The 14,026-nt window shown below is 47.1% G+C and overlaps 1 protein-coding gene across 1 annotated transcript in view; it reads right to left on the bottom strand.

The window, feature by feature from the left end:
• Positions 1 to 646: 646 nt before the first annotated feature.
• The window catches only part of jcada (junctional cadherin 5 associated a), a 47,827-nt gene continuing 34,447 nt past the window's right edge, over positions 647 to 14,026 (bottom strand). The window contains exons 3-6 of the mRNA XM_024000376.3: positions 9,983 to 10,154; positions 8,906 to 9,765; positions 4,746 to 8,740; positions 647 to 3,962 (exon numbers count right to left, since the gene is read on the bottom strand). Coding sequence (XP_023856144.1) covers positions 3,928 to 3,962; positions 4,746 to 8,740; positions 8,906 to 9,765; positions 9,983 to 10,154 — 5,062 coding nt within the window. The 3' untranslated portion in view covers positions 647 to 3,927. The remainder of the gene's footprint in view (positions 3,963 to 4,745; positions 8,741 to 8,905; positions 9,766 to 9,982; positions 10,155 to 14,026) is intronic.

Raw genomic sequence — 14,026 nt, 5'->3', positions numbered from 1 at the left:
ACAGTTCAGGGAAGGCCCTTTCCTGTTTCAGCATGACAATGTCCCTGTGCATAAAGCTAGGTCCATAGAGACATGGTTTGTCGAGATAGGTGTGGAAGAACTTGACTGGCCTGCAGAGAGCCCTGACCTCAACCCCATTGAACACCTTTGGGATGAATTGGAACACCTACTGCGAGCCAGGCCTAATCGCCCAACATCAGTGCCCGACCTCACTAATGCTCGTGGCTGAATGGAAGCAAGTCCCTGCAGCAATGTTCCAACATCTAGCGGAAAGCCTTCCCAGAAGAGTGGAGGCTGTTATAACAGCAAAGGGGGGGACCAACTTCATATTAATGGCCATGATTTTGGAATGAGATGTTCGACGAGCAGGTGTCCACATACTTCTGGTAAGGTAGTGTACCTTGTCCAGCACTACGGACAGATTCAATAACATGAGACATGCATGGAACCATGGAAGATGTAGTGATCACAGCCAGAACAGTGTACTTTTGAATCTGTTAAATAGAACAGAGGCCATTTTAGTACTATCAATTCATCATAAATACATCGGTATGATTCACAGACTGCCTCTTTGGACTGAAACCAAATACACTGTACATCTAAATATTTCTCCAAAGTGATAATATAAAAAAAACTGAGGCATATCTTACATGCAAAGAGTTTATTTATGAATAATCTGCAATGTTATACAACACTAGCACACTGACTGTATGTATTCTCCTTTTTAATGATCATAACACGAATACAGACAAACATGTGGCTCCAAAAACAGAGTTCCCTTTTTACAATACTCAAAAAAATACCTTGCTTTCATTTTAAATACGTGGCGTACATTTTTGGAAATAAAATATGCATTATATGAAATATAACAGCTGCTTATTGGGTAGACTATAGTACCAAATGCGATTATATGCAAATACCTTTCTCTCCATAACACCTTCTTACGTATTTCATGCAATAACAAAAAGAAAATGGATGCCTGTATGCGCGTACAAAAAAAGCTGTACAGACTTTGTATGAAAATAGAAAACATCACAGCAAGATATGCAACGATAGTATCTATGTTACAAATAGCTTGCAGTACAAAAGGTCTATGAGAATGACCATTTAACGATAGTCCACCTGGAACCTAGCCTAGAGTTACAGGGCAAAGGGTTGGTAGTGTCAACCATAGAATTACAATGATTTGAAGTAGAATCATACTTAGAATTTCAATCATTCTAATTCTATGGTGTCAACATTATCCTGTGCTTGATATCAGGGCTACAGTATTACAAACTCAAAGCTCAAACTGACTTCCTGCTTATGCAACATCCATCCGTACCGCATAAGTTCAATCCCGGGGTAAAGATAATTGCAGTATGTTTGTAGCAAGCGGGGAGAAATAACATATTGAAGTCTTTATACATGGAAACCTGTTTTGGTTCAGAATTAGGCCTAGATCTTTCAACCAGTACTGGTTGATGACACACACTGCCTTGCATATAGTCTAATGTGATATGCAAGTCAGTTATTTGAGCAACAACATAAAGGTGTATAACAATTACAATTAAATCCTTAGTGAAGAGCATGTAAACATATGAATTGCTATGCTTTGCCAGCTTACAAGGCGTTTGATATGTTGAACGTTTACATTTATCAGGTTAATGAATTAACATTTTATATATCAAAGATATAGTTTTGATTTCCATAACATACATTTCATTATTATTGCCAAAATAACACAAAATGGTCTTATCCATATACAATTAACGATGAATTACAACACGTCCAGTTGAAATAAGAAAATGAGCTTAGTCATTAAAGTACACATACTGTATGTGTTAAACATAAAGAAACATTTGGTATGCCTCAAAATGGCAGCATATCCCCTATATCCCTCCAACTCAACTCTGGACCTTGAAGCCAGTTCCACTGCATTTTTTCATTGTTCCCTTCTAATCAGGGACTGATTTACACCTGGGACACCAGGTGGGTGCAATTAATAATCAGGTAGAACAGAAGGCCAGCCGGCTGCTGACCTCATAGGGTAAGAGTTGAGTACCCCTGCCCTACATAGTCCACTCATTTTGACTAGGGTCAATAGGGCTCTGGTCAAAAGCAGTGCAGTGTATAGGGCATAGGGTGCTATTTGGGACTCAGCCTACCACAGAAACAGAAGTGTGTACAAGGCACACTGAGATCCTTACATGTCTATCTATTGTTTCTTGCAAAAAAAAGCACTTTTGAAAAAATGTGATATATTCACGTGATATCTCAAAAATTGATTTATGTGAGCAAATGAAACTGCACGGTTAAATATAAACCTCTTTTACATTTGAAAATATACTTAAAATATACTTATTTTTTTGTACAGTATGAGGATTGATTAACAAAAATAAATACATTTTGCGAAATGAAATGCTGCGATTGCTGATGCTGAAAGAACAAAATCTGACCCCTGACACAGTCCTGGCACAGTCCTGGCACAGTCCTGACACAGTCCTGACACAGTCCTGACACAGTCCTGACACTAGAAATTAGACGAAACGGTCCTCGCATTCACCCGAGGAACACCTCCAACGGTGAACCACCAGCTCACAGACAGTTGACACAGGACCAGTGACGTTAGTGAACAGTGCCACCTCTGGTGCTCTCAGTAACAAATGTTAGAGATTTAACGCAACGATTTGTAATGAGATCAATGTCTTGGGCCCCATCTCAAATGTAGGTGTCTAGGGGGCAGTTGGGATTGGGCCTTACAGGACACAGGCTCTCGGCTGCTCTCTCAAAGCAGCCCCAAGAGAAGCCCTGTGTAACAACAGTATTGCTCTGAGTGACACTATAGTCAAACACCACAGTGTTTTATATCTAGCCTGATCCCAGATCTGTTTGTGCCGTCATGCCAACTGTCAAACCAATGACCATAGGAGTTGGCAGGACAGCAAAAACAGGACCAGGCTATTCTCAATCTGATCCAGCCTCATATAGAATTACATTCTCAGGCCTCACGGCCAAGCCACACACACAATAACAGAGAACAGGAAAGATGTATCCATTGGTAATAACATCTCAAGAGTATAGCTTTCAAAATTGGATTCTTCTTCGACATTTAAGTTCTCAACACAGGTAAGAAAATATACAGTTCAGCAACAAACCTCACAAAAGTATGTTGGAATAAAACCTTAAACCTCTATAATTATTATTTACATTTGGTGTGTGCGTAAGTAACACTGATTGTAATGCGAGACGTTTGTCTTTTTGTGGTTTCATCTCATAGTAACGGTTTGTGTTTGAAAAGCAGAAGCACTTCTTTACATTCATATTCCAACATCAGGCCTCTAGGAAGGAACCACAGTGCTGTTGTATTGGGATTTGGGAGACAGTTGATGACAGACATGCAATTCCAAGAAAACCCAGCTGACGTCCCAAATGGCACCCTATTTACTATTTACAGTGTACTACTTTTTACCAGAGCCCTAAGGGCCCTAGTCAAAAGTAGGACACTAATGACTGGAAGCGTCTGGAAGGAGAGGAGGATGGTGAAGAGGAGGAAGAGGAGGGTAAGTAGAAGTATGAAGGCCAGAGGACTGATGGGTCCAGGTGGTTCTCTTGTTTGGCAGTCGAGAGGCCATTGGAGCACCAGGAATCAGACAGACATTATAGACTGTTGCTGTTGCGTAAACAATGCTTGTATTGGTGAAAAGGGGGCACAGTGGTTGGGGGGGGGGGGGGGGGGTCATGGGGTGAGATGAAGTTTGTGTCCTAATTCCCTATATAGTGCACAACTTTTGAGTTCTGGTCAAAAGAAGTGCACTATATAGAGAATAGGGTGCTATTTGGGAGACACAAAGGCATTGACTGAAAAGTTGACGGACGGATGGGCGGACGGAGCGGTGACCAAAGCCAATTCCCCCCAGATGTCGAAGGTATTGATAGAGGTCGAGGTTACACTCTCTCCACTCGACTAGGATCATAGGAGTCTGAGGAGTAAAAGAGAGGACACCAATCACAACCCAGTCAGAGATTCACAATGATGATTCCATTAGCTAAAGGTTCATTCATACACAGTAATGAGAACACAGGGAAATCCAGGTCTGGGTGCCAGTCTGTTTGTGCTATCATGCCAACTCTTGGTCACTCATTGCAATGCCAAACTGGCAAGAACACAAACAGATCTGGGACCAGGCTAGGAAAATCCATCTTATCTAAAACAACTTGTTTCAGTGAGTCACAGTGGTCTCGGAGGACTCCCAGCTCTCTCTCACACACACACACACACCCTTCCACCCACACCCGCTAAACCAACCCAATAAACAGTTCTATCATACAGCTGGAATAACTGCTCGTTTCTGGAGTGGTTTTATGGCTGGGTTGTCCCACAGTTCTGCTATAAAAACACCTTATTGTCCATTTAGGTCAAACTGCCACTCAACCAACCAGAGCAAAGGCTGCATCCCTACTAGTTCATCTGAGAATGTTCTTAGTGTGTTTTCCAGCAGTATTAGTCTTTTGAATGTATTAAAACCAATTCTAAATGAAACTTCTATCACTCATATGCTAGGAAAATAGCTCCCTCTTGTGGCACACATGCCAAAACAAAACTCCCTTCCACTAATGAACGAGGCTGAAGGAAATGAACATCTTTCAAGATCAAACAAAATATATTTACAATGACGTGTTTAAAGCACTTTGAACTGTAGTATGAAAAGTGTTTTAAAATGGTTCTTATTTAAGGCATGCATGTGTCCATGTTCCTACCGTACCCGAGAGCATCTCGTCGTCCTCTAGGGTGGCAGAGGAGCCACAGGAAGACACATTGAAGCTCAGGGGGAGGGTGATCTCTCTCTTGGCCACCGTGCCGCAACGGGGTTTAGGGATGGGCTTGGGGAGGAGAGGAGGTTTCATAAGTCTGGAGACCGGCTCTGGCCTAACCTCCTGTTGGACATCTGGTTTTTCACTCCTCTCCACCTCCTGCCCCTCTCTTTTCTCATCTGGCTCTACCACTTCCTCCTTCTCCATCTCCTGCCCCTCTCTTGTCTTCTCCTCTCTTTTCGTCTTTGGCTCTTTCTCCTTGTCCTTCATCCCCTTGATTTTGATTTCCTCTTTCTTCTCCTCCTCCTGCACAACCTCTGGCTCATCTTCTATCTCTTCCCCCTCCGCCTTGGACTCAATCCTCAACTCCTCCATCTCCCCCCTCTCTCTCTTCTCCTCTGCCTGCCTCATCCCTTCCCCTGGGTTTGCGTCGTTCTCTCGCTCTGCCTCTACCACTACCCCGGTCTCTTGTTCTGGTTCTGCCTCTCCTGAACTCCTGACACGGATGCAGGAGACAGAGAATGGCTCATCCATGTGGGCCATGCTCTCCGTACAGCCAGGTGATATGGAGGAGGGGGACGAGGAGAGCCTGGGGGAGGCACCACCACTACCGTGTCCCTTCTTTCCTTGCCTCTCCCCACCCCCTCCCACACTCAGCACGCTGAGGGCCAGCTCCTCGTCTCGGGTCACGGGCAGAGACAGGGGCAGACTACTGGGAGGGAACTCCGGTAGCTCCAGCACCATGGAGGGGTGGCTCTGGCTCTCTCCACCTCCTCCAGCATGTCTGTCTTCATATACTGATAGGCTGTCATTCTTACTGGGTCCTCCTCCTTTCTCCTCTCCCAAGGTAACCACGGATACCTCTACCTCCATCACTTGCTCGTACTGTCTTCTCACAAGCTGTGTCTCCGTGTCTCTGTCCGGACTGTGCTTCTGGGTTTCTTCTTTGTGTTGTCTCTGATTCTCTGTGTTGTCTCCGTGCTCCTCCTCTTTCTGTTCGACCAGGCCCAGTGATTCCACAGCCTGTACTCCTTCTGGATGGAGTTCTGGTGTCCCTCCCCCAGTCCTTGTGTCATATTTGTTCTGCTGCTCTCTGTAAGGGCTGTGCGCCTGCGTTTCACCTATGCCAGTCTCTCCCTCCGCCCCCCCCTGCAGTGACTCCTCCTCTCTCTCCTGGACCCGGCCCTGCAGTGAATCCGGGGCTACGTCTATCCCCAGTATCCTGGCTGCTCTCTGCTCCATCGTCTCGTTCTCAGGGATCCCCTTGGCACACTTCACCTCATATAGATTACTCAGGTCCTCCGTGGGCCTGGTGTTCGCCTTCTCCTTGATCAGCAGGGTCTCCAGGTGTCTATCTGCCAACGTCGCCTCATTACGCCAACTCAGAGGATCGGAGCTGACGCTGTATCTGTAGTCGCCATACTTGAAGGCGAGCGCTGCCTCCCGGGTCAGCCTGCCGGGTCGTGGTGACCCCCGCAACCCTTCACCTCTTGGCGACCTGCTGTTCTCACTCCGTGCCCTGCGGATGTTCAGATTGGGCTCATGGCCTCTGAATCTGGGTGGCACAACGGGCACATTATCCGTCTTTACCTTCCTCTCCTCTTCCACTACTTTAGTGGGGCCCAGCTCGTCCTTATTACTGCCCTCACGGATGTGCGCAACCTCAACCTGGCTGCTTTTGGCTAGAGATGGTTCCTCTCCGCTCTCCCATAATAGCTGTACGTTCTGACATAGTTCCTCGTGGTCTAACGATGTGAGCGGTGTGAATGGGGGGCCACAGTGCTGGTCCTGCTCCCCAGGGGCCTCAGTGTAGACGGTGAGCCCCACGTCCCTCAGTAGAGACTCCTTGGCGACGTCCTGCTCCTGCCTATAGGTAAGCCTGGGGTCATAGGTTTCCCTGTGGTCACCCTGTTCATTGTGGAGTTTGTAGTCTCTGAAGCCAGTGGGCACCAGGTCCTCTCTCAATGGTCTGGGGATGCTGGTCCTGTTCTGGGGCTGGGGCCTGGAGAAGGCACTTCTCACCTCCCTATATTCTGGGTCTATAGAGGAACCAGGGCCCCAGCTGTCTAGTCTGGGCCTGATGGTAGGGATGTTGTTGTTGGGTTTGTTATTCAGGCGCTGGTCTGGAAGGCTAACTGTCTCCCGCTCAGAATCCAGAGGGGGAGGGGCTATGGGCTGATGTTGTTGTTGATGTTGTGTGTCTTCTCCGCTCAGCTCCATGATGTTCCTGTACACCTCGTCCAGGTCGTCCACACTGGGTCTCCTGGGCTGGACCTTCTGGATCTGGTCTAGTTCTACGCCTGCAGCCTTGTTGAAACACTCCAGCTCTTCGATGGCGTCCCACGGCCGCCGGCTTACCGGCTTCAGCAGGAACTGACCAAACGCCACCTGGCCCTGGCTGTTAGCGTTGACATCGTCTGGGGTTTTGGTAGTGGTGTTGGAGGTGGTGGTAGTAGCACCAGTCTTCCTGGATGTGGAGGTATGTTGGTCTCTCTCCTCCCCAGATCCAGAGGGTGGAGGCTGGGGTGGGAGTGATGGAAGTGACAGGGGCTGGGCCGGGCTGATACTGAGGCGGGAGAAGGCGCTGTTGCTGGACGGGTGGAGGTTCTTCTGGCCTTTCATGGGGTAGCCCACGCCGTAGGAGGCGGACACGGAGCTGCAGTCGGTGCCCACGCCGCTGTCTGTGGTTGTGTCTGAGGCCGGGTGGCCTGGCTCCTGACCCCCTTGTCCTCCAGGCTGACCTGCCCCCCCTGTACTCCCAGGACCCTTCACGGGGGAGCTGGTCTGGGTTTCCTGGTTCCTGTACTGGTCCCCGGGCCAGGAGCCGGCATAGCACAGCTCCTTGTCAGCACTGGCCTGGAGTGACCAGGCGTCTACTATCTCCTTCCTCAGAGGACCCTTCCTGGTGCTTCTCATAGAACTGAAGCTGCTGGTGTGGGAGGGGGGTTTGAGACCCATCTCTGATAACGACTTGCTACGGAGGCTTTGGCTGTTGTCTGATTGGACCACAGTGTTTTGGTTGTCTTCTGTGGCGAAGACGCTCACGATTGGCAGACTACTTGGCAGACTGTCAGGCATCTTCTCATTATTGTTCTGGTCCGCTGTGGAGACTGAGTCTTTATTGGTTTGTTGTTGCTGGATGTGTATGGGGACAGACACCAGGCAGAATATGGTCTCGCTGTGAGATTTCCTCTTAGAGTTTCTGTTGTTGTGGTCTACTCCTGAGTCTCCTGGAACTATCTTCTTCACCTGCGTGATGGTTGTTTCCGAGAATCCTTGGTCTGAGCTGGAGCTAAGAAGCACCGATGAGGCCGGGGCCGGGGCTGGGGCCGGGGCCGGGGGCTGGAAGGCAGAGAAACCACCTAGGTTGTTTTTGGGATTATACCTGTTACAGTTTTGGTCAGTTGCTGCTGGGAAGTTATCTAGTGAGTCAGTCTCTTTGTGCAAATCGCTGTGCTGCTGCTTCCACCGGTTATTCTTATTGTCATAGTCGCTAGAAGACTTCGGCGTTGTCGGACTGGCTGGATCTGACGTGCTGGCAAGTGGCGGCGGGGCCCCCGTGGAGGCGGGGGACAGGAAGGCACTGTCATCAGACGAGTGGTCTGACACGGTGACACTGGGAAGCTCAGAGGATGTGGAGTTACGGATGTGGCGGATGTTGTCGGTGTCCGTCATGGAGTTACCTCCGCCGCCTAGAGACGAGCTTCCTCCCCCAGAAATTTGTCGGACACGTGGGTCGTGGACGTAGTGGATGCCAGGACCCAGGCCCGGCTGGTGCTGCTGCTCGCTGTAGCCAGGGTAGAGCTGCTTCCGGTGGGGCACGCTCCTCTCTCGGAGGGACTCTCTCTGAGGCTCCGGCCAGGACCCTCCTCCACCGGTGTGTCTGCTACTGAACCAGGGGTCCGGGGTCCCACGCATCTGTTGCTGCTGGAACACCTGGTGGTACCTGATAATAACAAATGATATTGTATTTAACTTCTACATTGTATATTACATTAACGTTCATTTAGCAGATGCTTCTCAACAACAGAAAATAATCTCAAAGCGCTTCAAAAGCAAAGTAAACAAGCAATATAAAATCACGAGTAAGGCTTGCTACAACAACCATTACCTGTAGTTCACTGGGACCTCTCCATAGCCCCTGTGACCTCCATGGCCCCCTCTCATAAGCGGAGCTCTCTTGGGGGGATACGATGGGGGAGGGATATAACCCGGAGGATCCGTGCCAGACCCTCCATCCTGTGAATAATAGTCCAGCCTGGGGTCACCCATCCTGGGGTGGGGGAGGGGGGTTCTGTCCCTGGCCTGGGGCTGTGGAGTTGATGCTGCTGCTGGGTCTCCTGACAGCGTCTCAGAACTCCCCCGGGTCTGCTGGTGCACCTCGTAGGACGGAGGCCGCAGGGGACGGCTGAACCGGGTCTTTGGTACCAGAGAGCCCTGGCTAAGCTGGCTGGCCATACTAGCCTGACTGGAGGGTCTGCTGTCATTCTCAAACCACCTGTCCCTGTCCCCTGTCCCGGCCTGGTTGTGGTTATATCTTTTGTAAGGGTCGTGATGGGACACTGGGTGGCCGTTGACCTTCCTGTACACGTCCTGCCCAGACCCAACAGACCCAGACATGGCCACATATTGCAGGCTGTCCGGCGGCAGCATTCGGGGCAGAGACTGGGACTTCCCTTTGTTCCTGGGCCCCATTACAACCACAGCGCCATCTGGTGTCCGGAGGTGGCGCTGCTGCAGTTGCTGCTGCTCCTGAGCCCGAGCCCAACTATCGCCCTCGCTGTCCGAGAGCTGGCGGGCGAAGCTGACCACGGCGGGTCGCCACTCGTCCGTGCCCAGGCTCTGACACTTCCTCTCCACGGCAGCAGGCGTCCACTGCTGCAGCGCTGCCTCTCTCTGCTTGGAGCGGGACTGGGACTGGACTGCCCAACGCTGCCTCTCACGCTGCTGCCGCTGATCCTCTGGGGGCACCTAGACAGACAGAGGACCACAATGGAAAGCAGTCTTTGTACAGGTCTCAAATGACAACCACCTAGTCCCTATGTAGTGCCATACCTTTGACCAGGGCCTATGGGGAATAGGGTGCCATTTGGAACAGGCATTATTGTGTCATCCTCAGTGGTTTCACTTATCATTACACTATGTCTTTAAAAAAAGGTCAAATAAACAAATCCCAGATTTAAATCACCTCCTGTCTCTGCGGCTGCTGCACCCCCTCTGTCCTATAGCCTCCTCCTCGAGGTTCTCTGAAGTCAGCGTAATCCAGGAGAACACTGAAGTCCTGGCCTCTCCTCCTCCAGTAGGACACGTCGCGGTGGCCCCTGGACTCTGAATACACCCCTCTGGGCCCCTCACAGAACCTAGAACGCAGAGAAGACAGCACAGTATTAGAACCTAGAACACACAGAGCACAGTATTAGAACATAGAACACCGTATAAGAAGCTAAAACACAAGTATTAGAAACTAGAGCACAGTGTCATCAGAAAGTGTTCAGACCTCTTGACCTTTTCCACATTGTTACTTTACAGCCTTATTCTAAAATTGATGAAATTGTTTCCCCCCCTCATCAATCTACAGACTATACCCCATAATGACAAAGCAAAAACAGGTTTTTAGAAATGTTTGCTAAATTATTAAAAATAAATAACTGAAATATGGCATTTACAGCATCGAGTCTTCTTGGGTATGACGCTACAAGCTTGGCACACCTGTATTTGGGGAGTTTCTACAATTCTTCTCTGCAGATCCTCTCAAGCTCTCTCAAGTTGGATGGAGAGCGTTGCTGCACAGCTATTTTCAGGTCTCTCCAGAGATGTTAGAGCGGCTTCAAGTCCGGGCTCTGGCTGGAGCTCAAGGACATTCAGAGACTTGTCCGGAAGCCACTCCTGCATTGTCTTGCCTGTGTGTTCATTGTCCTGTTTGAAAGTGAACCTTCGCCCCAGTCTGAGGTCCTGAGCTGGTTTTCATCAAGGATCTCTCTGTACTTTGCTTCGTTCATCTTTGCCTTGACCCTGACTAATCTCCCAGTCCATGCTGCTGAAAAACATCCCGAAAGCATGATGCTGCCACCACCATGCTTCACCGTAGGGATGGTGCCAGGTTTCCTCCACATGTGACGCTTGGCATTCAGACCAAAGAGTTCAATCTTGGTTTTATCAGACCAGAGAATCTTGTTTCTCATGGTCAGAGTCATTTAGGTGCCTTTTGGCAAACTCCAAGCGGGCTATCATGTGACTTTTACTGAGGAGCGCTGTCTATCTGGCCACTCTACCATCAAGGTCTGATTGATTGGTGGAGAGCTGCAGAGATGCTTGTCCTTCTGGAAGGTTCTCCCATCTCTACAGAGGAACTCTAGAGCTCTGTCAGAGTGACCATCAGGTTCTTGGCCCTTCTCCCCCGATTGCTCAGTTTGGCCGGGTGGCCAGCTCTAGGAAGATTCTTCCATTTAAGAATGATGGAGGCCACTGTGTTCTTTCGGACCGTCAATGCTGCAGAAATGTTTTGGTACCCTTCCCCAGATCTGTGCCTCGACACAATCCTGTTTCGGAGATCTACGGACAATTCCTTCGAGCCCATGGCTTGATTTTTGCTCAGACATGCACTGTCAACTGTGGGATCTTATATTAGACAGGTGTGTGCCTTTCCAAATCATGTCCAATCAATTGAATTTACCACAGGTGGACTCCAATCAAGTTGTAGAAACATCAAGGATGATCAATGAAAACAGGATGCACCTGAGCTTAATTTTGAGTCTCATAGCAAAGGGTCTGAATACTTATGTAAATAGGTGTTTTTATTTTTAATAAATGTGCAAAGATTTCTGAAAACTTGTTTTTGCTTTGTCATGTGTAGATTGCTGAAAAAAAAATATTTAATACATTTTAGAATAAGGCTGTAACGTAACAAATATGGAAAAAGTCAAGGGGTCTGAATACTTTCCGAAGGCAATGTAACCCAGTATTAGAATGTAGAACACAGTATTAGAACCTAGAATACACAGAACACAGAGTATAAGAACCCAGAACACATAGAACACACTATTAGAACCTAGAACACACAGTAGTTGAACCTAGAACACACAGTAATAGAACACACAGAAATAGAACCTAGAAACCTAGAACACACACAGGACACATCAGGAATAATTCTACAGCAAGATGTCATTGAGGCCCTCATCCACTGGAGGGAGTCAGAACACTACTGGTAGAGGAGTAGAGACATCAGTGGTCTGTCTCTCCCCATCTCTAAAGGCTAATGTAGAATGGAAGGGTTGCTGCTGTGTGACCATTAGAGATACACACGCATAATGCAAGCCAACTCCCAGTCTCTGGATAGGATATAGGCCTAGTTACAGCTATTTCTGGATATTCCTACTGAACATGCAAACAAACATGACATGTGTGCACCCTACGGTCTGAGAGAAGCTGATTCTCCATGCCTTTTTCATGTTCTGTCAGTGTAGTCAGCCGTGAGAATTAGGTAAGTTCCACTGCATCCCATATCTTATATTACAGCCTAGTTAGCCAATAGTAAGTGGATAGCATCTGCACCTCCTAGTGGAAAGATGAGGTATATTCCATATTTACCTTCAAAAACTAAGCTAAAAACACCCCAGCAACAACCATTGTAAAAAGTGTCACGTATATGATTTTAATGCTTAGATTTTCTAATCAAAAGCACTGTTTGCACTTGAGGCAAGGTTAGGCTATGCAGGTTGAATTATATATGCCTAATATAATCAATGTTACCATTGTGTAATATTCAAGGTCAAATCCCTGTTCTATGAGCAAATCTCAAAAACAACAAATATAAATAAATTTATATAAAAAAATAAAAAAATATACATTTACTGAAATAGTATATAATTGAGTGTCATTGGGTACTGATATCATAGAATTACATAGAGAATGAATTCAGCTATAGGATGTCTATGACTGATGTAGGCTATTGAACGTCTTCGATCTACAGAGATATACAATACACAATCCTCCAGCACTGCTACTGCAACTAGGCTCCTCAAGCTGACAAGAAGAAAGGATAGACGAAAGAATGAGTGTCTCTGTAAAAATCCTACATTTTAACACCAAGGGACATTCCCCCGGAAAGGTTGCCATTGCATAACACCTTAACTGAACTAAGAATAGCAGGCAGCATCTCTTCTCCATATTTAAATGCTGCGTGCATTATTAATGTTGAATGCGTTATATAAGGAAGGTTCTATGTGAAGCGATGGAGAGAGGGGCTATCGATAGCCTACTACTGATCAGGGTTTTAAAACAGGCAGACGTCCCGATCTGTCTTTATGCGTCCCAAATGGCATCCTATTCCCTATATGGGTCATTCTACAGAAGTGGTGCAAATTCGGGGTTGGAAAAACATGAACATTTGTATCCTGTTTTTCACAAACGTCTTCCAACATATGTCAGGTAGACATATAGTTGAAGTCGGAAGTTTACATACACCTTAGCCAAATACATTTAAACTCAGTTTTTCACAATTCCTGACATTTAATACTGGTAAAAATTCCCTGTCTTAGGTCAGTTAGGATCACCACCTTATTTTAAGAATGTGAAATGTCAGAATAATAGTAGAGAGAATGATTTAGTTCAGCTTTATTTCTTTCATCACATTCCCAGTGGGTCAGAAGTTTACATACACTCAATTACTATTTGGTAGCATTGCCTTTAAATTGTTTAACTTGGGTCAAACGTTTATCTCTGGCTCGCTGGTCCACCAAGCAGCACCTATCTGTAGCACGCGCTCCGCATTATATCTCTCTAGTCACCCCCAAAACCACAATTCTTCCTTTTTGACGCCTCTCCTTCCAGTTTCTCTGCTGCCAATGGACTGGAACGAACTACACAAATCTCTTGAAATTGGAAACACATCTCCCTCACTAGCTGTAAGCACCAGCTGTCAGAGGCTCATAGATTACTGCACCTGTACAATAACCCATCTTACAATTTAGCCCCAAAACAACTACCTCTTACCTACTGTATGTTATTTAATTTACTTTTATTTTGCTCCTTAGCACCCCATTAATTTTTCTGTCTCTACTTTGCACTTTCTTCCGCCTGCAAACCAACCATCCAAGGTCTTTCTTAGTTTTATTTTAAACTTGCTGTTTTGTATTCCACTTTCACCTCCATGGCCTTTTATATTTTTATATATTTTCATTATTTTAATACATATATTGTTTTGCCTTCACCTCCCCTTCAATCTCACCTCACT

Source organism: Salvelinus sp. IW2-2015, linkage group LG14 (assembly GCF_002910315.2).
Source record: "Salvelinus sp. IW2-2015 linkage group LG14, ASM291031v2, whole genome shotgun sequence".
In the NCBI taxonomy this organism is placed as follows: Eukaryota; Metazoa; Chordata; class Actinopteri; order Salmoniformes; family Salmonidae; genus Salvelinus; species Salvelinus sp. IW2-2015.
The sequence above is the reverse complement of the archived record's forward strand: the minus strand, read 5'-3'. Positions and strand labels throughout refer to the sequence as shown.